Here is a 23,176-nt window from a genome sequence, read left to right as displayed (position 1 = left end):
GATTCAGTTCAAAAATCACACATTAGCTCTCACAGAGGGGCGATAGATTTATCAAGACTGCCCAAAGGATAACATGCATCTTTCAATTACACCATCGCCAGAGACGTGCAATTGAGCTGCTGTCTGTAAATGGAGCGTATACAATGATGAAAATGTACAAATAAATTAACTACTACAAGGTAGTGTATTAGAGATATATTTTCTGGGAGGGGGAAGAGGACATCATCACATAAAGCAACAAATGGCTGACATTGCTCCGAGTGTAGCTGGATTACAAGGTGAACATGATCCTGTGTTGTACACTTCTAAGACAAAGGCTGTGATAGATTTTGAAATGTTTTATTTCCTCTGGTCCAAATACGGACCATGTATTCATAGAATCAGCTGAAAACACAAAGTGTGCGCACGGTTGAGCCTGGAGGAAGGTGCTGGGCTCCAGCAGGGATGAAGGTCCTAAGGCAGGGAGGGCAGTCTGTTTCTCACACTCTCCCTCTAACATGTTACAACATCTTCCTCTTCTCAAACTCCTGCAGAGAACAGGGAAGTGCAAACAGGAGTCAAACAAACATGATCAGCAAGGGTCCGCCTCGAATATGTCAGGGGTCTGTTATGCGGTTAGTTTGTGTGAGTCAACAGAGTTTACTGGTTTAAAGGGATGAAATAGACAATAAAGAAGATCAATTTGGTGAATTAAATAATGGAAACGGAGGGAAACATAAAAGAAAACGATGAAAAAAAGAAAAGAGACTCATAAGGCAGTAACCTGATCATTTTAAATCTTACCTAAAAACGTTTTAGCTACTGTTTTTACTATGCAAAGCACTTTTCGAAACCCATTTAAAGTGTATTATTATTATTATTAAAACAAAAATAAGTTTTTCTTTTAATTTGATATTTGCGCATTTGTAACAAACCTCCTCTAGCGTTCATGTTTGGTGTTGTCAGGTGTCCCAAACAGAGCTTTTCTCTTATAAGAATACATTTCTTCTCTGTTTTTTACTTAATCTTTGCAATCTGTGCATGCTGTCGACACTGCGCTAAAACGGAGATGATGGAAAACACAGACAAATATGTATGTTTGAGTTTAGCGATTTCCATTGCGATAAAGTGTCATACAGCCAGTATGTGTGTCTTCACAAGTCACTTGTGCTGTTTGTGCGAATAAATCTGCCATCATACATTCAGTGATGAACTATAATAAAACCAAACATGGATACCAACCATATTGTTTGTGCTTAGTACGGAATAAATACACTTTTAATGTAAATCGTTTGAAAAAAACATAGCCACTGTATGCTATCAGTGTTTAGTGTATTAACTAGTATTGTTCACCAGAACCATGCATTAAGTATTGATTTACCGTTTTATGAAGCTATCATAGTTGGTTAAATGAAGTGTGTGTGTGTGTGTGTGTGTGTGTGTATCTCTACCATTTTTTAAATGGCTAGACTGTTCAGGCTTTATTTAGTCATCTTGGCATCTCTAATAGTCTAATAGAATCTATAGCTTTTTTTTTTTTTTTTCTCAGATGTGGAAATGCTGAAAAGCTCCCTGCATTAAACAGGAGATGGCTTTGTGAGTCTCAGGATTTGAGAGGCCATATAAAGGTTAATCGCACAGGAAAAAAAGGGGAAAAAACATTTACAGAAGCTGTGGGTAAACACATAAAGCTGTGAGAAATGCATTGTATGATACAAAGACATACAGCTACAGGGTGATGCATTGTGCTTTTGAAAATGCATTTTCCTCAACTAAGGGTGACGGAATGGTGCATTTCAGAGAGAATTCCCTTATGCAAATGTCATGTTTTAGAAACGAAGATGCTCAGGATCTTCAGTAAAAATACTTGAAGCTCTACTGCCATCTAGTGGTCAAGCAGTGCATTGTCTCCAGCACTCTGAAATAATATTGCAGGAAATGGCCTTGAGTAACAAAAGAAATTAAGTATTTGCTGTGATTACATCATTAGTAATGAGAGAGAGGCTAAATGAATGAGAGCATGATTAGTATCTTCCTGTGTTGTATCCAGTAGTACACGCTAGTAGGACTGGATGGTTTACTGAATATTCACAACATATTTGCAAATATTTTGTGATAGGCCTACATGTGAAATAAAATGAATGAGCGTGCATATTAAGTCATTCATTTTCTTAAAAAATGCAAAGCGCTAAGAAAGATACTTGGCAAAAATGGTGTTACATTTTTTTGGATACATTTCCATGAATTAGTTCAATTTGTCTGCTTACCTTAAGATTTAAAACACTGATTCAAAAGTTTGTTTGTATCATCAGTCAAAAATCTTTACAAAAGCGTCCCAGTGTGGCATTTTACACTATACTATACTTCTACACTTTAAATATCGCTGTAAACTACTCTGTATTGCTATTTTAAACATTTTCATTTTCATTTCGTTTTCAAAAGTGATGGAAAAGCTGATGGAGTAATCATTACTCCAGTTTTCAGTGTCACATGATCCTTCAGAAATCAATCTAAAATGCTTATTTGGAGTGCAAGAAACATTTATTATTATTTTGTTGAAAAAGTTAATATTTTTCTGAAATATTTGTATTTTTCAGGATTGTTTGAGAAATAGAAAGTTCAAAAGAACAGCATTTGACCGCAATTGAATGCATCCTTGCTGAATCGAATTATTACCACAATCTTGCTGACCCCAAACGTTTTTAACAGTAATGTACATCTAATTGTTCTTTTGCTCACTTAAAAGTAAACATCAAAAGTGATCATTACTTTAAGTGACCATATTAAAAGTGTTCACATAAAGGGTTAACAAAAAAAATCTAAATTCTGTCATTAATTATTCATCCTTGTGTCGTTCCAAACCTGTAAGACTTTCGTTCATCTTCGGAACACAAATATATTTTTTTAAAGAAATCTGAGAGCTTTCTGTCCCACTGTTAACAGCCTACGCAATTACCACTTTGACACTTCAAGAAGTTCATTAAGAGATAGTAAAACTATCCAATCTAATTGAGCTGTTTAGTTCAAATTTCTAAAGAGACACGATCGCTTTATATGATGAACAGATTGAATTTAGGCTTTTATTCACATAAACATTCATCAACACACATCAGTTGTGGTAGACGGAAGCTCAAGCGTGTTCGCTTGACGTGTGAGAACCAATGAGGTTAATTCTTGTGTTTCCATTACGCTTGAGCTTCTCCAAGAACCAATGAGGTTCATTCTATCGGGTCAAGCAGTTTCGGTTGAGCTTCTGCTTACACTCGCTGATCAATGTTTATATGTGAATAAAATATTAAATTCAGTCTGTTCATCATATAATAAGCGATCGGGTCTCTTCAGAAAATTTGGACTAAACCGCTCAATTCATAAGAATTAGTTTTACGATCTCTTTATAAACTTTTGAGACCAGAAAGGTCTCAGATTTCATCAAAAAGATCTTCATTTATGTTCCGAAGATGAACAAAAGGTATTACGTGTTTGGAAAGACAAGAGGGTGAGTAATTAATGACAGAATTTTCATTTTTGGGTGAACTATCTCTTTCATTTTAAATTTGATTTTGTCAAAATTATGCATAAAAAGAGATACTGAATAGAGTCATAAAGCTGACAAATATTTCTTGGCTATATCATCCAGGCATAAACACGAGGAATAATCAGAGACAATGTGGGATAAAGGTTGATACATCGTGAGTTGTAACATATGTGTGTGTGATAAAATGGAGAAAAAGCTTTGAGGCGTGCGTATGTGGCATCATTATTAAATCGGCCAATGAGATAAACACAGATGTATGAACACAATGGGCTGCAAAATTAACAACCAGCCAGAGTGTTTTTCATCATTACTTCCAATGATTACAAATTAGAATCCAGGGGTGTGGTGGAAGAGGAAAGAAAATGGTATTGATGCAGAGGAAGGAGCGTTTGCTAGTGCTGATAATGAAAGGCTAAAATGATGAATGAGTATAATACACGCTTTCACTTTTTATACATCTTGTTAAAAGCGCTGGCTGTGTTAAATTGAGATAAAGAGGCAGAGCTGCTAACTCACCAATATAAATGGAGCTTTGTTCATTTTCTCTCTTGCGGTGTAGCTTTCTATTGAATATCTTACGGTAAAAACTGCTGTGATTGTCTAAGGGGGCCCTTTATATTAGTCACTGTTTGGCCCATAGAACACTTTAAAAAGAGTTCTCAGCAAGCTGACCTCACTGTGAGGATTCAAACTAAAATGAGGGAAATAAAAAAAACAAATAGATTTTTTACTAAAAAGAATGTCTTTAATGGCTTGCTCACTGCATGCTTGAGTTTGCAGAAGCTAAAAACAGTTGAGCATTTAGACAGTGAGGTGTAAGCTCTGTGGTGACTCTTACAGCTCACACAGACAGAAAACAGTCTCACCTTGAATATGGTGCTGCCCAGCTGAGCCGGAGACATGCTGACGACGACTCCAGCCGACTGCAGCGCGGCGATCTTCTCTTTGGCACCCCCCTTGCCTCCAGCAATGATGGCTCCTGCGTGCCCCATTCTCCTTCCAGGAGGGGCTGTCAAACCAGCAATGAACGACACCACTGGCTTAGCATTGGCACCCTAAAGAGTAAAAAGACAGAAGTTAAAAGCTTTTTTTTTTTTTTTACGAGATAAATACTTACTTATATCCAGCTAGGATTCGTTTGCACTGTTGCAACTTTTGCTTTCCCCCAAGAAAGTTCGCATTTACTCGCAAAACTTTTGCATCTTCCGGAGAAACGTTTTGTTCACTCGCAAAACTTTTGTGTTGCCCCAAGAAATGTTGCGTTTGCTCGTAAAACTTTTATTGCCCCAAAAATGTTTGCGTTCGCTTGTAAAACTTGAGTGTTCCCCCAAGAAATGTTGTTTGCTCGTTAAACGTTTGCGTTGCCCCAAGAAAGTTGCGTTAGCTTGTAAAACTTGTGTTCCCCCAAGAAACATTGTGTTTGTTCGTAGAACTTTTGTTGCTCCAAAAAATGTTGCGTTCGCTTGTAAAACTTTTGTGTTCCCCAAGAAACATTGTGTTGCCCCCAACAACGTTGTGTTCACTTTAAAAACGTTTGTGTTCCCCTAAGAGCTCCTTAGTTTTCAATATTGATAATAAGAAGAAATGATTCTTGAAATTGTTGAAATAAATGCAACCTTGGTGAGACTTCTTTACTAAAACATTCTTTTAAATATTAAATCTTTTCTTTTAATTAAAAAAAAACTGACTTGTGTGTGTTTATACAAAATTAGTCTTGGGTATCACAATGTACACCAAAAATATGTTTAATTTGACCACTGCATTATGGGTATCCATTAAAATAACTATGGTCATAGTGAAGCTAAGTAAGGCCCACAAGAATAATGTTTTGAGACAATTACAGGAAGTGAGTCTCTATTTTTATAGACTTATAAATAAGAGGCAAAGATAAGTGCAGGGGCTTTTTGAGATGGTGCATACTGTGCTCAAAATTGGCATTACAAAGGAGGCAGATCAAGGCATCTAATAGCGTGTGTGGGAGTAAGCAGATGGGCAGACAGTGGTTAGAGTCTGTCATTTAATACAATCTCACTTTCATGGAAGGTAATTTGTCATGTCCATGCCAATTAACTGCCATCGCTGATGGACCATCATGCTCAGGCTGTTTTTTCCTCATTTCAACCATATTTTGTCCTCATGAATGACATCATAATTCCAGAGTGGGATGTGGGCTGTTGTATTCGCACCAGCGTGGGGCAACAGGTGGATGAGAGTGTCTAGAATGAAATGGTAGACTAGCATTTTGGATGATTTTATGGCCGTTTTGACAGCTTTTCTTCGAAAGGCTGAAATACTAAGCTAAATAACTTTGAACTCTGATGAGGTTGTACCAAAAACTCAAGGCTTGGGTGGTTAGCATGTGTCAGTCCCATCATTCTGGGGGGGGGGGGGGGGGGGGGGGGGCGTATATATGTGTAATGACAGCCACTCCAAAAAAAAAAAAAAAAAAAAAAAACCTGTGTATTCTGATAAAACTATGTCATCTTACAATTGTATTACAGAAGATATTTTTCAGTTGTATACTTCTGGGGGTTCCTGTCCTGCGTCAGTTGAACTATTGCCAGAGATCAATAGGAATGCAAATGGATTGTTTTCTACAGTGTAATAGACCTCCCTGGGCTCAAATGGAGCCAGCACGAATTCAGACGTGCCCATTAGAATCTCACAAGAGGGAAGGTTCCTAAACTTCACAGGCAATTTTTGATTTCACTAAAAACTTTTAATGGGAATGGAAACTTGAGGTAGAGACGATGAAATGAATGTGACCACCAGTCAAAGCCAGTCTAACCTAATACTTGATAATCTTCAACTACCCGCTAACATTATAATGCGCCATTATAAAGTCTTCGGTTCAAAGCTCAAGCTCTGCTCAAGCTGTTCATGTTCATGCAGCCGACTGCAGACTAAAGCCTAATCTGGGAAGATTACGATAATGAACTGAGGTAATTACATTTTGCTCATGCACAAAACCTTGAGAGAATGCTGAAATGGAACGCCATCCTTTCATTTTGAGCTCCTTTTTTGTTGAATGACAATGACTTTCTCAAACACTCTCTAGACAACCCTATTTTAAAGTAACCCGAATGCTGTCATTATTTACTCGCTGTTGTTGCGAAAAGTCAGTGAACATGTTTGGAACCATATGTGGCTGAGCAGATGATGACAGAATTGTAATTTTTGGGTGAGTGATCTTTTTAGAAGTGTACAAATTGAATGGATTTTTACAGAAAGATAGATGACAGTTATGCAATGAACGTTTGCAGATAACACAATTTGTCAGGTTTCCATGTTAACTATTGGAAAGCTTCCTCTCGATCATTCAACAGCTCCCAATATTGTCATGGTGACTGTGGACTGCAAGTGGATCTTAATGGGCAACGTTCCCTAGGTGACAAATGTTAGCAATAAGCAAAAACAAGCATATAGCTGACAAGCACATGAGAGGAATATTCATATCAATATGCTAATTTGGCTGAAAAGCAATTTTGCAGTTTGCCTTGGCAATTCTGACACAAGGACTTACTGGTGTATGCGTTTAGTAGGGAGTTGATAAATTGACAGAAAAGAGGAAAACGGGGTGCTCACACCATTATTTGCACAATGCCACCGTAGCTAATAAAAATAAATAAAAGTACCAGATATGGATCCAACAGGAAGTGTGGGGGCGTTTAAATGTGCTGTGAAGTTATGGGATTGGACCATGAGCTCTTTGTCACTACTATTATTCCAAAAGAATTGAACAGATGCTCTTCCTAGGCCAGTCTAAAAGGGTTCATACAACAACATAAATCTGACACAACTTTTTCAAGAGCTAATAGTTTACAAGCTCCTGTATGGATTGCCGCTTCCATTACCGCCTAGAACCAGATGTATCATCCCTGTCCGCACTTCTTAATGAGACTGGCATGCGCTTAACAGTCTGATCGATTCAGGTCTTGTTAACAGCGGCACAAACTGAAAATTTCATAACTGCCAAATGCTTCTCCCAAGGCTGAATCCACTGGATGAAATGTAGCATGACCATGTATTGATCTCCATTATTCATGGCCAAGGCCATCTTTGGAGCATTCACTTAAAAACTACCTTGTTGAGGTAATGAGAAAAGTTTACCTGAAAGGACCAATTTCACACAATCTGCAACTAGTCGGTGAGGAATAATTCAATTCCCCCACTAATTTAATTGACAGGCCAGAAAAGAGGAAAGTTTCACAGTGCTAATGTGTGCTCAAAGAGCTACAAGCTCGCTTTTCTCAGAGTACACTAAAAAGCTTAATGGTTTATGCAACTGTGAAACTTCTCAACAATGCTGAAAATTGCAGGTTGACATTCGCCATGTCAGTTCAATTTAAATGTGGCAACAATAAGAACGAGCTCTTTAAAACAGTCTGATTCACCGGATGGAGAAGAGGCTCTTTGAACATGAGGCACTTGTTCATGCAGTTAACATATTCAGAGCGATTTGCTTGATTTTCCTAGGTTACCGCGCCCCTCCGCTGCCACGCTCTCAGACTTGAGTTCCATCTGAATAATGTCTGGCTGTCCTCTTGAGTTCCTCTTGAGAAAATGGACTTTCGTGCATCAGTTTGCTGTACGCAATTGGGCACAATCAGCACGGCTGAAACTTTTTTTTAGAGTATTTCTCGTGCCAACGCTTGTTTTTCAACATCACTGACAGAAAAATTCTCCCAATGCAAGAAACTTGTAAATGCATCAGCTCTCTCTATGGCTCTCAGACTGGAGGAATAAATTTGACATGCTTAATGATGACACAAACTGAGGCGCTGTTAGAGGAGTGGGGGAGGTCTTTGATTGTGAGTGAAATTCAACCAGGCTGGTCCAAAGATCACAATGAAAACCCTGTAGCTATTTCTTCACAGCCAAAACAGATCAAAGAGCAGTTGGAGGCTGTTTTCTCATTCACAGAAACAATGTAAGCTCAGGGGTGAGTAGCTCCAGCCAGCAAAGAAAGAGGAGCTCCATGTGAGGTGAGGGTTCCTGTTAGTTGGAGAAAGCTGCCGATATCCAGAAGATGAAAAACATTGTGTAGGTCCCAAGGGCGAAGAAAAAATAAGCATTGATTCATGGGTCTAAAAGTGATTTGTGAATGAATAGCAGTGATTCTTAAGCTTTGAGTGGTGTGTGTGTGGAAGATCTTAAAGGCAGTTCACCAAAAATGAAATAAAACCAGCATAAAATATGCATGAGATGTCTTTTGAATGGATAAAATAGCTTTCTGTGAAGAACAGACGGAAATATCGAACCTCATTTGCATGTTTAAATATGGCATCCGATGTCAATGACGCCAAACATCATCAGTTCTCCATGTCTCATAAAAGATCACGACTTGTTAAATTTGAATGTGTCCCTATTTGAACTGTGCTACTGTGTAGGAAATGTTTTCCATTGACTTGCAGCCTACATTTTACTCTGTTCCTCACACAAAACTATTATATGACTTCAGAAGACTTGAGTATAGTGAACGAGTCAAATGGATTACTTTTATGAAGCTTGACAGCCCCTGGTCTCTATTCAGTGTTAATGGTTTAGAAAAAGAGTATTGTGAACACCCTGACTAACATTTCCTTATGTGATTGACAGAAGAAAGTATATGGGTTTGAATGAATGAAGAGGGTTCATTTTAGGGTGAACTATTGCTTTAACTTTACCTGTATTCAGCCAGAAATATTGTTTATTTTACATGCATTTGCTGAACAAATTTGGCCTAAAAATAAAAATAATATAAAAATAAAATAAAATGCATTTGCTGGAAGTTAACCAACAACTTTATAAGGCTCAAAGATAGCCTTGTGTTATTATGAGGGTAAGGAAGTAAGTGTTAAAAGGTTGAGGTAATATTATTAGACCCATTCAGACATAACCTTTAAATTTAACAGCATTTCTCATTTAAGAAATCACGTGTGAGCATTAGAAGCAGCTTACAGAGTTGTGCTGTTTCAGGTACTCTGCCGCATTCTCTTCTGCATCTCCTCCAATTTCTCCAATCAGAATGATGCCTTCGGTTTTTGGGTCCTGCAAGAACACCTCCAGGCAGTCAATGAAGTTAGTGCCATTAAAAGGGTCTCCACCGATACCTGAAAGAAAAAACACTTTATTCAAAGACCTCTCTGCACTAAACACTTCCTGTAGTCTAGGCAGATGTATTATAATGGATGACTGATGGCTAGTTTGCCATACCAATGCACAGCGACTGGCCCAGACCCACTTGGGTCGTCTGATGTACTGCTTCATACGTAAGAGTGCCCGATCTAGATACAATGCCTGTGAAAATAAAGGGGAGAATAGAGCAAGATAAAGATAAATTGCAATTTTATAATGTAATTTGTATTGTTAATTGAACATATTCATTAAGTACAACTAACTATTAGATTAAAAAAACATGACTAACAATTTAAATTTGCACACTGCAGTACTTAACTGGCAAAGGTTCAAACATATGATTACTTAATAGGTACAGTATATAATGTAATTAACAGACAGTACTAAATTAATACATCAAAGTGTGAGTCTCTACTTCTCTTCCATTGATTATGTGTTCTGCTGCAGACCATACACTAAAAAGAAAAGGTTATATAGAGCTGGTAAGTCCCGCCCATCCGTAAAACCCCAACTGGACCTCTAGGTTGAAAAATCGTCAATGCAAGTGAATGTGAGAAAATTATTTTCTGGTCCCGTTTGAATTATGCCATGAATGTGAACAAATGTTGTCTGTGAATTTTTTATAGAATTTTTCATGTTACGAGTTTGACAGTATATGGTATGATTCTTTGGCTAGCAGTTGTGGAAAAAACATAAGAGAAAGACTACATGTCGCCTATGTGACGTCACCCCATAACACATTTTCCCTTCACTTGTCAAATCATGGTGCTAATGCTGCAATAATCTATGGAGACAGATCGAGATGCCTGTGTTTTTTGTACCCAAAATGTCACCATTCAAACCAAATGGGCTGTTCTTTCTTCAGATTCCCGTCTGAAAGCAGCGAAGAGTTGTAGTCCACAAAGCGCTCTCACACAAAGTCTAATCGTATCAAACTTCTACCCGCTAAATTGTAGCATTCTTCACACAAAAAATTATATTAAAAATTCACAGACAACATGTTCACATTCATGGCAAAATTCAAACGGGACCAGAAAAGAATTATTTTCTCCCATTCACTTGCATTGACGATTTTTCAACCTAGAGGTCCAGTGGGGTTAGCGGAAGGGGCGGGACTTACCAGCTCTATATAGAACCTTAAAGGGTTCTTTCGGGTGCTGCAAGATTTAGTTTTAATCAATACATTTTTAATTTTGATGAAATTTTATGAATGAAACAGTTTATAAACATACTTTATCACAAGAAAAAAAATAAATAACCATTAAACATGACAGTATTATGTAATCATTTAAGACATTTCTCCTTGTATAGAACATTTTTGGCATTAAGAGTTCTTTAAAATAAAATCTAAACTAGTCAAGAAATCTAGGATTGTACATTGAACCACATTGAATGCTTTTTTTTCTAAGAGTGTAGTTTCCTGTCGTCACAATATTCTAGAGAGCAAAAATGTAAATTCCTAGTAGGATTCAACATTTTAATGCATTTTTGCTGCTCTCAGTTCTGTTCCTAATGCCCAATGAAACCAGGGGGCAACTAGCCAGCGTTAAAAAAAAAAAATTACAAATGTCAAATGTAACCTAATAGAAAAACAGTACTGGAAAAGGCCAGTTTCAGCTGTACCAATTCCAGACAGATGAGGTCACAACTCTTATTATAGGACCAGGCACCAAGCTGAACTCTTGAGTACTATTCTTCAGAGCTCAAAACCCTGTGGTATCTGTCTAGTGATGTGACGGCACAGCCCTGCAGTTTAAAATTCCTTGACAGAGCACAGATGAGAAGTTATCTGCATTCTGCACCGCTCTCTTTTTAGCAGTCTGAACACTGCGTTACATCTGAGTTCATGTTCGAGCAGAGACTTTTCATCATCCCTGACATGGTGAGACACCCTTACAAATCCGACACATTAAAAAGGGTCCATCTCAAATCGAGAACCTGTGGCTCTGTCTGTCTGATGCTTATTTTATGAACTTGAAGACAGGAGGAATGCTAGGCTTTGCAAGGATCTTTTACGATCCTATTCAATCAGTAAGTGAGCTGCTCCAGTGTCAAACTCTTCAGGAAGGATGACTGAGGGAGTTTACTTTGTCATAAAAAAGGTGTCATCCAGTGGAGCTCTTACCAACTCTTCCTTTCTTGTGGATGTGTCCAGGCATGATCCCAATTTTGCACTCGCCAGGCTGCAAGTAGAGAAAAGAAAAGTTGAAATTACATATTTTACTATTTATATTTTAAACATGAAATCAAAACTGACCCAATTCAATACAGATTCCAGGGGGCATATATATATACACAATAAAGCCGCTCAGAGTAAAATGTTAGTCTTAAGTGTGTCAAAATTCTAAGAATTAGGTCATTTTATTTTTATTCCTAGACTTAAGAATAAGTGTGATTCATTAAGCTTCCTATGTGTTAAGACTAGGTCTCAGCTCCTAAATTAATTAAGAGTGCTGGAGAGGTGTCCTAACCTAGTTAGGAGAAACAAGATGGCAGCAGAGAGGAGGAGACCAATTTGAGCCCAATTCAGACCCTGACAATATTAAAGATCAAGAGGATCATCCAGAACGGATTTCACAGGATGTTTATGGTATGTTTTTTTGTAATTTTCTTATACATTATCAATACGAAGTTATCCACCATTTAATTGTGATATTTGTCCGAAAACTAAGGTGATACAAATAGTAAGTGATGAACAACCATGGTTAATTGTCCTAAGGAGCGGTGAACCGTCTTACAAAAGCGAGAGCTTAAAAAAGCAACAGAAAACAAAGCTGTTCTCCATAAAAAGGGCAGCGCACAGATAAACGTTTGGGTTTAGGAACAGTGTTTAAAATAAATTAACCACTTTAAGTTTGTCAGCCTAAGGAAGGTCAAACAAATGAGTTTTGGAAACGTCTCTTTGACATTGCAGCAAGCTCAACCAGGCATCGTCCACTTTTTTGCGTATTCCGTTGGCGTGGATTATTTAAATGAGTAACAATGTGACTTCATAAGATCCGGCAGACGGCCTATGCAAGTCAACTTACGCCAAAAGATTAAATCAAAAGTTTTTCTTAATGTTTTTGCTGATTTTCTGCACATTTTTTTTAATCAATTCTGAAAACAGTTGCATTGCTAAATATTTCTGATTCTAAGAATCTTTGATCAATAGAAAATTCAATAGAACAGCAGTTAGTTGAGATAGAAATCTTCTGAAATCTAAAAATGTTTTACTGCCAATTTATCAACCTGTAAAATGGGTTGTGAATGTGTTCCATATTGACTTTAAACAGTGTTTTTAAAAGAGACAGTGTTCAAAGAGTGGCTTCTTTGTGTTAAAATTACATCTACAATTTTGCCAACTTCAACCATATGCCTTCTCTTCAAAATTTACAGCATTTTAATCTCATAATACAAATCCTGTGTCAGTTGACTAAGGTTTCCAAAAACCTGTGTGGGTACAAAAAAAGTAACACTTTAGTTTAGGGTCCAATTCTCACTATTAACTAGTTGCTTATTAGTATGCATATTACTAGGATATTGGCTGTTTATTAGTACTTATAAAGCACATATTAATGTCTTATTATTATTAGCTTATTCTACATTACTTATTAACACAACAACTACCTTACTAAATATTAATAAGCAGTAATTAGGAGTTTATTGAGGCAAAAGTCATAGTTAATAGTTAGTTAATAGTAAGAATTGGACCCTAAACTAAAGTGTGACCAAAAAAAAACAGCATAAGTGCAGCTCACGTTGATGACACCGGGACAGTTGGGGCCAACGAGGCGTGTCTTGTTCTGGCGGAGCAGCTTGTGTTTGACCCGCACCATGTCCTGCTGAGGGATTCCCTCTGTTATGCAGACAGCTAGTGGTATCTCAGCGTCAATTGCTTCGATGATGGCGGCTGCAGCGAAAGGGGGCGGCACGTAGATAACGGTGGCTTCGGCCCCGGTGCCATCTTTAGCCTAAAAAACAAATTAAGAATCATTCACAGAACTAAAAAAACACTTGGTCAAACATTCAATTTTAGCATTTCAGTTGCGGTTGGACTTTATTTGAAAGTGTTTAAACTGATAAGGATTAAACAACCAGCCTCTGGCCTTTAACACTTCTGTTACGGTTGGCATCGCTTGCTCTAAATACGTCCCCTTAAATGTCCCCTAGTACCCTCAGAGAATCAGACCAGCTGTCCAAAAAGTAACTGTGGCAGGAGACTGTCAGCAGTCACACAGGCCATTACCTCCTTTACAGAGTTGAAGACTGGCAGACCCAGGTGTGTTTTGCCCCCCTTGCCTGGGGACACTCCTCCTACTAAATGAGAGCCATAGTCCAGAGACTGCTGACTGTGAAAGGTGCCCTAGAGACAGAGAGAGAAAAAAAAGAGATCATTAAATGAGTGAAAGATGAATTTAGCTTACTGACAGCATAGTCAGCTTGTAATGTATTAACATTAAATGGGTCACATCACAAAACAAAAGGAAAATCAGGTTTACTTTTGAGTAAAAGATTGTGGTGTACTATGAAAACATACAGTAACTTTGAGAATGAGAACACAAAACTTCATCCCCTGTCCAAAAAGATTGTTTTTTGATACAAACTACTCATTCTGAACAGACAGATACTATCATTCCTAAACATCAAAAGAACTAAAGATATAAGTGAAGTGTGTGAAAGTTCACTAAACCTTGAGCCATTTCTGCTCATGTGAAGCACCTGTTGTTCTGCAAATCTTAGCAGTAGAAGGAGTGGCTGAAATTTATTTTTAACCAGGTCCATGATCATTTTATTCAATTTGATCTTAACCATTAATACAGCATATTTTTTGATTGGTTTGTGACCACGCAACAACTGATACTGTATGTTGTACACTTTTCAAAGAAACAGCTAATAAAAAACGTTAACGTTTGTATTGACCTCAAAAGCAAACCCGCCACCAGAGCATGAGCAGACCAAAGTGCAAAGGTGGCTTTTCTCAAAAGGCAGAAGTAAAAAAAAGAAAAAATTTGACAAAAGAAAAGAAAAACAAGTGTCAAAGAGTGTGTGGGAAAATGGCTTTGAAAAAAAAAAATAGACAAGTATAAAAATTTTAGACAATGTACAGTAGACATGGACCTCAATAAAATAGCACAAATTTAAATAAAGTACAATATAAATAAAACAAACAGAGTAAATGGACCTTAATAAAATACAACAAATACAAATAAAAACAAATAAATTTTAAAAAAAAGTCTGTAACATTTTAAATTACATCTGTATAACTAGCCTAACATGTGACATACTGCTGGAACACAGAACCCAAGCCATTACACAAAGAAAAAATATTTTGCGTAATGGTCACGCATAGCATATTTTATGCACGATTTTGCAAGATTTGCAGTATGTAGATAAATCAGTTTAGCTTGGTTATTAAATTACAGACTAAATGTAAAGACACTAATGTGGAACATGATATATGTATACTTTCCCAGCATGCAGCCCAGAACATAGACTTACAAATGCACTTTCATTATTTGAAGCACTTTAAAATCAATGAATGCAGTTAAATAAAAATGTATCAGTAAAATACTATTTACCCATGATTAGGGATTTGAACAGTCTCTGAAAATGGTACGTCACGAACTTTAACCTTCCATTCCCACTATGTCCATGTTAATTATTACAAATTATTTTGAAACATCACAGATAAGTCCAAAGGTAAGGGTTGCCAGTATCACCTCAATATCTACCACTGTAATGTTTTAAATATAATTAGAAAGAATGAGGAAACCTGGCACGTTTTCGATCCATTTCCCCTCCGAGCGTCCCCCTGCCAACTTTTCTACCATCATTTGTTCTCATGCTTTCATTAACGCTGAAGTGCTGAGCTAACTTTACCGTTTTTCCCGCACGCTGCCTCCGTTAACATTGTAGCGATTAATTTGAGGTATGGTTTGCTTATGTAGCTGAACAGCAAAGTTAATATGCCGCGATGACACTCTAGTCATTCCTCATCCCCTTCTAATTATAATGAGTGTTCATTAAAACTTCATCTAATAACCCTTTATTATGGTAAAGAGCCGTTTGTAAGAGGGTGAAGGAGAGTTAGAGAAATGCAATGAGAGATTGGATATAAATCACAGGGGTGAGAAAAGCAAGGTTACTAGATGCTGTAGACGGAAGTTTTAGCGTAAAGGGCCTATGGGCAGATGTCAAGAACAATTGTGTCTGTCTTTCCTCCTTTCATAATAAAATAAAGCATGAAAGGATAGCATGTATCCCAACACATGTATAACAATATTCTTTAAAGCGGTCAACTCATATTTTTATTTTATACATCTAAATTGCCCCTATTATAAAGGTTCTTTAGGTAGGAGACCTCTAAAACAACAGGTTTGCATGCATGAAGGGTCAAAAAACACTTTCATTTTCTCATAATATACATTGATTGCAGACTACCTTATTTCTTAAAGGCTGAAAACGGTTTGTTCGAAAATTCAGTCTGTCTAAACCCGTGCTTTCTGTGAGCCTAGTCTGCTCTGATTGGATCAGACGGATGATTGGTCTATCTCTCGGAAACAAAACGCCTATTACCATAACTGAATTTCAGCTCTGGAGGCTTCCTCAGTACTTGTATACACAGAGATACGATCAGGGACGATGGCGCGGGTTTTTCTGTATCAATTCCAACACGAGTCGTCATCCTTTTGAAGAGCAGCAATGTGGATTCGCAGCGTCTTTTCGACATGTTGACAACACGAACCAAACTCTTCCAGGCCTCGGCTACAACTACAGTGTTTGACGGCGAGTTAAAGTAAACATGGTTTGCGGGCAGCCAATGAAGACCATAGGCTGGCATTATGTAAAATTGGTATAGATAGTATGAAACAGGAAGTGAGACTGGAATTGTTGACTACTCGTTTCAGGAGCCAATAACTCTATTTGTTGTGCACTCTGATCTTAAAAACTTTACAGACCTTTTACATTCACAAACAGATATATTACACACTGCATGAAAGGTAACATTTGAAAAAGAATAATAGGGGCACTTTAATATATTGATTTATAAACAAATGTATTTGTTATTTACTGAATTCATCTTTTTTTCTGTCTTTTTTTTATGGTTTCCTCCCACTTGTGTTTTTTAGAGGCATCAAAAACCACTTTGCATTCAAAATGTTGTGGCCAACATAATTACAAATGAGGCAGAACGACTGACCACTGTAGCGTTCAGTTCCTAAAAATTATGTGCAAAATTATAAATGCCCTTTTGGGTTTCATAAGCATGCAGGCTTTACATCCACCTCATCAGATTCATCTGTTCAGTGGCTCACTGTTTGCAAAACCTTATTTATCCACTTTTTTAATATTTTGGGTTAAATAAAACTTTGGCTTTATCGACAGGATCTGTGACATGATGTTAATTACCATAAAAATTATTTCGAATCCCTCAGTTTGTGAAACAAAAAGTGTCAAAACAACATTTATTATTGTTCATTTTGTTGCTGAGACTTTGTTACATACCTAAATTAATACACAAAAAAAAGCTTATTGAGATATGTAAATGGTAGGCAGTCACGCTACAGATCATGCTTAGTGAAGTTTTATTCAGGCATAAAATGAAAGCTGCATAGACTAAAAGATCCAAATTGTCAAAAATTCCCTATCATCCACACAGATGGCATGTTTACCTGTTGTAGTTTATCCAAAATAGATGGCAAAACACGCCATCGGAGAAGCGCTAATTAAACGCCCCCAGTGCGGTCACTGACTTCAGCCTTCCAAAACTGTTTCAGCTGAAAATGACTTTTCAAATACTTTTGGTAGCGGAAATTTCAATGCGTCGCTACATTTAAAGGGATAGTTCACTTTGAAATTAAATTTTGATATGTTTTAGCTTACCTCAAGGGCATCCAAGATGTAGGTGTCTTTGTTTCCGCAGTAGTTTCAATTTTGATATTTTTAGCTCAAACCGTTCTTGTCTATCAGTCATATAATGCAGGTCTATGGTCACTGTCTCAAAGAGCATGCACAGAGTCCAAATTAAACAATTCCCCATCGTCCAAATTAAACAATTCCCCATCGTAAGTACACATTGATGGCCTAAGACACGAAACGAGCGGTTTGTGTGAGAAATCGAACAGTATTTATATTGTTGTTACCTCTTGAACACAGCTGCGTCCAAATGATCTGAGGGTGCGGGCGGGTATGGATATATACACTAGACGTCGCCTTGGCTACGGTTTCGTTCCAATGAACTGCAGTAGCCAAGGCAACATCTAGTGTATATATACCCGCCCGCGCCCTCAGATCACTTGGACGCAGTTGTGTTCAAGAGGTAACAACGATATAAATACTGTTCATTTTCTCACACAAACCGCTCGTTTCGTGTCTTAGGCCATCAATGTGTACTTACGATGGGGAATTGTTTTAATTTGGACTCTGTGCATGCTCTTTGAGACAGTGACCATAGACCTGCATTATATGACTAACAGACAAGAACGGTTTGACCTAAAAATATCAAAATTGAAACGACTGCGGAAAAAAAGACACCTACATCTTGGATGCCATTGAGGTAAGCTAAAACATACCAAAATTTTATTTCAAAGTGAACTATCCCTTTAACCCCTTATGGTCAGGTATGGTGAGTAGATGATCAAGTTCAAAATACAGTGAGATTTCCTGTTACTGCTCAATGTTCAGCCAGTTTCCTGTCATTCAAGTGAGCCACAACCAATCAAATATTGGTTACATCAATCAGCAACTAAACAAAAAGGTACTAAAATGAAATAAAATGAAACCAGAACTTTTCACATATTTGGGCTGAAATGCAGTGCATAGGCTGGGGTTACACACCTGTTTTCCTGTGAAGCCTTGACAGATGACCTTAGTGTTCTTGTCGATGTAAAGGTTCTTCCTGTTTCCAGTATAACAGTGTCTCACCCCAGCCTGCTGCACTGCAAATACAAAGACAACAGCAGTGGAATAAGTCAATACATACACATCCAAAAGTGTATGAAACATTTAAAGGGTTTTTTTTTACATTCTTAGTGAAGTCTGCATGACCAAATGTTGCTGTTTGTATAAATATTGGATTTCTTGTTTTCATTTTGTGTCCAACAGTTTATTTATTAATGTCACACTAAATGCAAAGTCAACTTGGCAGCTATATTAGTAAACTTAGTTTAGGCCTAAGAAGAAGTTGTTGGCTTCTCTTTCACATTACTCTATTCGTTCCCTACAGTGTCTGATGTCCAAAGGTCATGCTGCCTTGACCTCTCAAACAGTTTAGAAATAACACAGGGTTGGAACAGACGACAATAGTTGCAAAGCACCAAGCTAAACCCAAAAATCCAATAAGTTTATCAGTGATCAGCAAACAGTTTTGACTCTTGAATGACATAACAGAACAGAATAGGACTTCAAGAAAATAGGCTATTGATCACAGCTGACAGGATTAAACAGCTCGTCCACATTTCTCTAGGTTAAAGTTCACCTAACCACTCATAGACACCGGGTTTTCAATCTTTTAGATGCCATGGACCCCCAATATGATCATACTTCCAACAGATGTGAAATAATTGCATATTGCATTTAACTGTAACCTAATTAAGTTCGTGATTTACAGTTCTTAAAAAGCACATGCAGTGTATCACAAAGGGAAGTTAGTCAACACTGCTTTCTGTTCAGCTGGACTGAAAACTCCATTATTGACAGACAACTGAATTGCACAAGACTGGAAGAGTTAACCAAAAGTTTCAAACATGGCAACACCATTTCACAGACATTGTAAAATGCTCAGAGCATTTTGATTTTCTACATTGTTATTATTATAGAATAAAACTAAGTATTTAAAATGTTACGCACATACAGTCAGTGAAGTACAAGCAACCACTAGTTGAGGATGTGATCATAACTGTTGCAAAGACACAGTCTCTGACCCTTCCAGCATATAAATAAGCACTAAGTTATATCAAATGATAGTGCTGTGCCTGTTATCTTCAAAGTTACCCAGATACTATCATTAACATATTACAGACATTTTAAAAAGACAACCTCGTGACGAGGTTAAAATGAAACACATTTACCAGTACAGGTCACCCGTTGATAAGTCCACTGATATGTTACACTTGGTGCTGAAAACAGCAACACAACAGCATTAGCATTAGCTGACTATGTGTGTTTAATCGAAATAGAAATAAATAAATGACTCCCACGTTTTCAGTGTCTGCTGGAACAACGTCAGAAAAAAGACAGAGATGTGTTTAAAATGTAACAACACTCGTGTTCGTTTTACTTACAGAGGAACCGGGCAAACAACCTGCTATGAGACATCTTCGGTCATTCACCAATGACACCGGACAGACATGGACCTAAACGTCAGCGTGCATAGTAGTCCTGCAAGATGCCTGAAGAGATATAATCGCCTTCATACGAGGTAATTGCATTTTTTTTTACAGTCTGTGGGTAAATTACATCTAAAACACACTATAGCATTACATGCGACTTTAGAAATAAATTGAACTCTGTATTTAGAATTAATCCATGAAAACGGGCATTATTTGCTTAAAAGCGCAAGGAATGCTGGACAATGTTGTTCTATATAATATAATATAATATAATATAATATAATATAATATAATATAATATAATATAATATAATATAATATAATATAATATAATATAATATAATATAATAAACATTAAAAATGAATGAATGAATGAATGAATGAATGAATGAATGAATAAATGAATGAATTGTGCCAGGAGTAAAATTACAATTTACAATAAATTGAATGCAAGCAGTGACAGACTATTTATGTACAAAAAAGTAAATAAAAATAATAATAATAATAAAAATTATATTACATCATGCAACTCAAATTGACAAAAAAAAAAAACAAAAAAAAAAACCCAGGGAGGTTCTTGATGGAATTTTGGGGAAATATATCCTATATATTGTTTAACAGTACTCTGTGTGATATTTTTAAAAGATACATCCCTGACTTTATGAATTATATAGTATTTGTTTGATATTGTCCAGACCCCTTTCCTTGTACAAAAGAAAGTAAAGAGCTATTAAAGCAAGTGGCGCGGTGAGAGACGAGCCAATCGCGCTCAACCAACTCTGCAGATGGTGATTGGTTGACGCTTTTACGGGGCGGGGTACACTTACGCTTATTCACAGTCAAAACTACGTATATTCTTCCAGCCTTGCAAACGGAAACGACTACGCAAGTGCACTAACGCGATGACGTAGAACGTCTCAGGAAATATCCTCCTGTTGGGTCTCTCAATTAGAAGCGCACAAAGTCATTCAAGATGGTGTTAGAAAGTATCTCCAGGATTATCAAAATGCAACTTCCAACCTACCTCAAGAAACTGCCCATTCCAGAATCAATCGGAGATTTTGCGCGACTGACAGGTACGTGTTTCATCATCATACAAAATGTCACAAGCGTAGGTGGAAAGTTACGCGCGCATGCCTTCATGGAAAGAGTTATGTCTATGGTTTGCATCTATTAAACACTCAAATAACGCATAAATAAGTTATTGGTTGCCTGCACGTGTTTCTGGGTAGGAAAAAATCCATGTTTTTGTATTATCTTTCACCTGTTTTTATACAATTGCATGAGAAGACTCTCATGAGGCAGTGCTTTTTACAAAGTAACGACCGGTGTGTGTCTATTTTAGAAATGTGTGAAGAACAAAACACGCAAAGCATCTGATGCCTCTAAGAGGCATGATTTATTGTAGTATTATAGATGATGGCAGAAGAAATGCAGAAATATTTGCATCTGTAAGTTAAATATGTTAAAGTTTTTTGTACAGACACCTAAAATGACCAATCTTCAGGGTCCAGCAACTGTCATTGTGTAATGCAACAGTTCATCTCTAATGCACATGTGTGCAAAGATAAAAAGTGTATTAATCACTGAATATTACTTTATCTGACATGCACTTATTTTTCCACTGTAAGCAGAATAGCTCTCACTATGTTGTCATTAAGTATATAATAAGTTCTAACACTGTGTCTCAGTTTCAGAGTGGTTGCGGCTTCTGCCATTATTGGGGATTTTGGCTCTGTTGGGTTATCTGACCATCCGGCCATTCCTGCCCAAGAAGAAAAAGCAAAGAGACAGTCTAATAAACCTGAAGATCCAAAAAGAAAACCCTAGAGTGGTGAATGAGATCGACATAGAGGACCTGAGGACTCCAAATGTTTGTTACTGTCGCTGTTGGCGATCTAAAACGGTAGGAATGCCTGAGAGAGAAAATGTTCTTTGTAAAAAATCAATTTATCTAGGTAATATTAAGTGGGTGATATCTTTTGCGGTAAACTATCAAAACATGCTAGAAGCACCAAAGGGGGAAAATTTATATGGAACAACTAAATTCTGACTTATTGGCGCAAAACAAAACCTTGATTAACATTATACTTGGAGCTTTGGGGAAAATATATATATATATAAAAGTAATAAAACATTTATGATATGACCCCTTTTTAACTGTTAATTTGTGTGTGGAAATGTGTGATTTTCTGCTTCCTCTTTGAGTGTGTGAGTTTTGTCAAAAGCCTCGTCACTTATCAGCAGTTAATTTGTTTTTTTTCTTATCTCGCAGTTTCCTGTTTGCGACAAATCGCACATAAAGCATAATGAGCTGACGGGGGACAACGTTGGTCCACTTATTCTTAAGAAGAAGACTCTGTAGCCCACCTGGTTTGGCTCGGAGTAGGACAAAACTCTGTTATTTCTCCATGGGAAAACTTGCTGTAATTTCCCCAAACTTTTTCCAAATTATTGTGATTTACTTTTTGTTACATTGTCGTGTGTTTCTTTTTGTTATACTTGGCAAATGTAGTTTGACTTTTGTGTGCAATATAATAGGACCATAAGGAAAAATGGCGGTTATCGTCGCTAATCAATCTTTGTGGCCATGAAAGTGTCTTTTCCAATCTTAATCTACATCTAGATTCAGTTTTAACTAAGTTGCCTTGTACTGATACTATTTTATGTGCGTTTAACATTTTGTAAGTCAACAACAACAAAAATCATACTTTTAACTTTTTTAAATGTGAAATGCATTATTAGGATTTGCTTATGCTTTTCATTTTCGACACAGCATTATTCCTTAACCGACAATAGTTCTAAAACGTTAGTTCTAAATTATTTTAGGGATACTAAACTTGACTTTTGTTCGTATACTTGCAGACATTTCCCGTTGCACTTTGGTCACAGCTATTATTACACATCATTCATATATTACAACATTTATCATAATGTATCAAAGAAATGTGCCCTCTTTTCTCTGTCCACCTGAACCAACATGCTGCGACAATTACAATTCATAGTGTGTGTGCTATTCTTCATATTCAAAGTTATAAATAGTTTGACAATCCCAGTCTTTTTTTCTTGTGGCACTTGGTTTTGTATTTTATATACTCTTGTTCATAGATGTTTTCATAAAAAAATACATTTGTATGATAACTGGAATGTGCCTAACAACTTTTATAAAATAAAAGGTAACCAAACTTGCTTTATCTTCCTGAAAATTCTTTTTACTCTATTTTTCTGAGTG

General features: G+C 36.9%; 2 protein-coding genes across 2 annotated transcripts; one reads left to right on the top strand and one right to left on the bottom strand.

Annotated features, from left to right (window-relative positions):
• Positions 1-180: 180 nt before the first annotated feature.
• suclg1 (succinate-CoA ligase GDP/ADP-forming subunit alph) lies at positions 181-20,024 on the bottom strand. Its single transcript, XM_081360619.1, has 9 exons — positions 19,897-20,024; positions 18,452-18,552; positions 13,860-13,976; positions 13,372-13,584; positions 11,757-11,814; positions 9,710-9,793; positions 9,455-9,606; positions 4,381-4,569; positions 181-527 (listed from the first exon to the last, which is right to left on the bottom strand). The coding sequence occupies exons 1-9, from the start codon at positions 19,928-19,930 to the stop codon at positions 501-503; spliced, it is 975 nt and encodes a 324-aa protein (XP_081216745.1). The 5' UTR covers positions 19,931-20,024; the 3' UTR covers positions 181-500.
• A 789-nt stretch (positions 20,025-20,813) lies between these two features.
• Positions 20,814-23,133, top strand: cisd2 (CDGSH iron sulfur domain 2). Its single transcript, XM_081362197.1, has 3 exons — positions 20,814-21,020; positions 21,636-21,850; positions 22,220-23,133. The coding sequence occupies exons 1-3, from the start codon at positions 20,918-20,920 to the stop codon at positions 22,307-22,309; spliced, it is 408 nt and encodes a 135-aa protein (XP_081218323.1). The 5' UTR covers positions 20,814-20,917; the 3' UTR covers positions 22,310-23,133.
• Positions 23,134-23,176: the final 43 nt, after the last annotated feature.

This window comes from Scardinius erythrophthalmus (genome assembly GCF_964197995.2).
Source record: "Scardinius erythrophthalmus genome assembly, chromosome: 3".
In the NCBI taxonomy this organism is placed as follows: domain Eukaryota; kingdom Metazoa; phylum Chordata; class Actinopteri; order Cypriniformes; family Leuciscidae; genus Scardinius; species Scardinius erythrophthalmus.
This window is presented reverse-complemented; position numbering and strand designations above follow the sequence as displayed.

What these genes read in the sequence shown, in the direction of transcription:
- suclg1 (XM_081360619.1), bottom strand. Translation starts at nt 19,930, where the DNA reads ATGTCTCATAGCAGGTTGTTTGCCCGGTTCCTCT. An exon ending in CCACAAGAAAGGAAGAGTTG is followed by an intron (nt 9,794 to 11,756) that starts GTAAGAGCTCCA and finishes TTATTTTCACAG; the next exon opens with GCATTGTATCTAGATCGGGC. An exon ending in ACCTGAAACAGCACAACTCT is followed by an intron (nt 4,570 to 9,454) that starts GTAAGCTGCTTC and finishes TTTACTCTTTAG; the next exon opens with GGTGCCAATGCTAAGCCAGT.
- cisd2 (XM_081362197.1), top strand. Translation starts at nt 20,918, where the DNA reads ATGGTGTTAGAAAGTATCTCCAGGATTATCAAAATGCAACTTCCAACC. An exon ending in AGATTTTGCGCGACTGACAG is followed by an intron (nt 21,021 to 21,635) that starts GTACGTGTTTCA and finishes ACTGTGTCTCAG; the next exon opens with TTTCAGAGTGGTTGCGGCTT. An exon ending in GCTGTTGGCGATCTAAAACG is followed by an intron (nt 21,851 to 22,219) that starts GTAGGAATGCCT and finishes CTTATCTCGCAG; the next exon opens with TTTCCTGTTTGCGACAAATC.